The following is a 2,696-nucleotide window of genomic DNA, read 5'->3' on the forward strand; positions in this document are numbered from 1 at the left end:
TTATTGGACGGACTAAAAATAAAAAATATAAACGTTAGAAGTGGACAGAGGAAATAATATGTTTAATTGCGTATATTTTTTAGAGTTTTATGTTATTGATCGATAGCTTTTTTATATATACATTTTTTTAAATGGTCCAAAAACAAATTTGTGTGTTTAATGTTTTGATTTGATGTATTTTGTATGAGAAATATAAAAAAAATAAAGTTGTTATTATAAATAATCATATTCCATACTGATATTTTTTAAAAAAATTGATAGAATATGTATCATATATATATAAAATAATCATATCAAATAAAAAATATTTGGACAAACCAAAAATAATTCCTATTTTTTATATAAACAAACCTAAAAACTCCATTTTCCCATAAATTTGTAGAATTTTTATAATGCGAAAAGGTACATTTAATGTGATATTTTCTAAAATAATATTTTTTATGAATAATGTAAAATTTTTAAAAAGTATGCATATAAATATATAAGGGAGTATTTGATTTGAGTTTCAAATTCTAATAATATTATTCTTGGAACACCTCAGTGTGCAAATCACACAAATCCGACGTGTCGAAATCGTAGACTGACCCCACTGCATAATTAATTCTATAATGTTTTCAGTAAATATATCGAAAAGAATATGCATATTATTGATATAAATAACTAATATCAAACCGTTATTTTACCAAATATTTTAATACAAACAATTAATCGAATCAGCTAGTCAAATCAACTAATTGAATCAGCTAACAACTAACAGCTAATCGAATCAGCTAACAACTAACAACTAATCGAATCAGCTAATTGTCAAACACACCTTTATTATTTTGTCACTTTTTTTTTCTTTTGAAAAAAATATTATACATTTTAGTTTTATTTTAAAATTTTTAATTTAATTTTTTCAATTTTAATATTTTATTTTTACTAATATATGTCAGTAAAACGCAAAATTTGTGAAATGATGGACAATGGTACAATAATACAATCTTATTTTAGAGCGACAGTGGAAATTAAATAAAATGCAATATTTGGAAACCTACAATTCTAAAGCTGCAAAGCTACTGAGTTGTGACCAAACAAATCTATAACTATATATATACATATATCTATAATATTTTATTTTTATTTAATTTAAATTGTTAGCTCTTAATTAAAAATGAAAAATAATTGCAGATATACGAATTTAATATTTTACATTATAACATTTCTCTCTCTATTTTTTTAATTTAAAAATAAAAATAAAATATTCATCAGCATAATTGACATATACGATGAAAATAAAAAAAGAAATAAAAAAAAAAAAGATATTTAAAAAAAAGAAAAGAAAAAAGAGTTACAACCTTACACGCCATGCCTACCCCCATAGTTCCTTACCCTATCCTTCTACCCCAACCCCGAAGCAGATATTAACAGATTTCCAATTTTACCCCTCCTCTGTAAGTGTCCAACGGCCAAAAGGAAGGGCAAAACGGGAATAACAAGTACGGAACGGTTCGTGCTACATGACTTTCCACGACTCCAGAGTGGGAAAGCTACAAAATGAGTCGAAGTCGAGCACCGCAGCGGCGGCGCCGTCGGAAGGAGGCGGCGGCGGCGGAGGTAGCAGCGACGAGGCTGCGTTGAGGAAGAAGGTAGAAGTATCGAGCGTCGGCAAGCCGTTACTATGCGGAAGCAGAGTAACCGCTCTCTTCGCCTCCGGTTTCAGCACCTCCGCCGCCGGTAACTGTCCGTTCAAACCGCCGAACCTGGCGCCGGTGACCTGCTGCACCATCTGCCTGAAATTCGCAGGATCGGCGGTGATAAACGTTGTCGTAGAACGCTTCGACGCACGAGATTTACGCTTCGTGACTTTACCGTTCGGCTGGAGGCTCCGGCGTTGCTTCGAGACGGAGGCGGAAGCCTCGTGCTCGGAGCAACCGGAAACCGCCGGCGTCTGCACTGGAATATTGATTTCCGGCGTCACCAAAAGCGAATCCACCATCTCCGCCGAGAAACCGTCGCCATCGGAGGAAGTAGACGCGAACGACTGCTGCATAGCCTTCGTCGCTGCAGCGTCGCAATCTCTGTTGAAAAAATCCGAAATCCAAGCGTCCGCAAATGACGATCGAAACGACCACGGCAATTGCTCCATCGCCATCAGATTATCAGACGCCATTTCCACACCAACACCGAGCTCAAAATCAAAATCAAACCTCTCCTCCTCCTCCTCAAATCCACAATCTGCAACAAAAATTACACAAAAATAACCGCCAATCCACAGAGAAACAACAAATCAAGGCATAAAAAACATGATAAAATCTCAAATTAGGCGGAGAGAATGAATTTTCTCGAAGACGAAGGTGTGAAAAGGAAGGAAGCGAATATTTGTGAAGAAGAACAGAGAGCAAATGAGGAGGTGGGTGGGGGTGAGGGTTAGAAGGGGGGCTTTAAATAGCGCGGTGACTGAAGGAAGGATCCGAGCCGTGTCGCGAGGGACACGTGGCAGCCGATCAGGCAATGTGTACGGAAACTAAACCATGGTTTAAAACCGGGATTAATTTAATTTGAGTTAGGGGACAAACTTTTTTACTGTAGAGTGTAATTTTTATGAATAATTACCCGCGCCGGCATCGATTAACGCCGTCGTTCACTCTGTTCTTTTCTTTTCCGCGATATTAACGGCGCCGTTACCCAAATATGCCGCCGCTATTTTTTATTTT

At 36.2% G+C, this 2,696-nt stretch overlaps 1 protein-coding gene across 1 annotated transcript; it reads right to left on the reverse strand.

Annotated features, from left to right (window-relative positions):
• Positions 1-1,147: 1,147 nt before the first annotated feature.
• LOC127256787 (calmodulin-binding protein 25-like) lies at positions 1,148-2,410 on the reverse strand. The gene has a single exon (XM_051282978.1). It carries the CDS (start codon positions 2,150-2,152, stop codon positions 1,496-1,498), a length of 657 nt encoding a protein of 218 aa, XP_051138935.1. The 5' UTR covers positions 2,153-2,410; the 3' UTR covers positions 1,148-1,495.
• Between the last annotated feature and the right edge of the window lie 286 nt (positions 2,411-2,696).

This window comes from Andrographis paniculata, unplaced genomic scaffold, assembly GCF_009805555.1.
Source record: "Andrographis paniculata isolate CXL003 unplaced genomic scaffold, ASM980555v1 Contig56END, whole genome shotgun sequence".
Classification (NCBI taxonomy): Eukaryota; Viridiplantae; Streptophyta; class Magnoliopsida; order Lamiales; family Acanthaceae; genus Andrographis; species Andrographis paniculata.

Excerpts from the sequence above, each read along its gene's own strand:
- LOC127256787 (XM_051282978.1), bottom strand. The coding sequence starts at position 2,152 with ATGGCGTCTGATAATCTGATGGCGATGGAGCAATTGCCGTGGTCGTTT.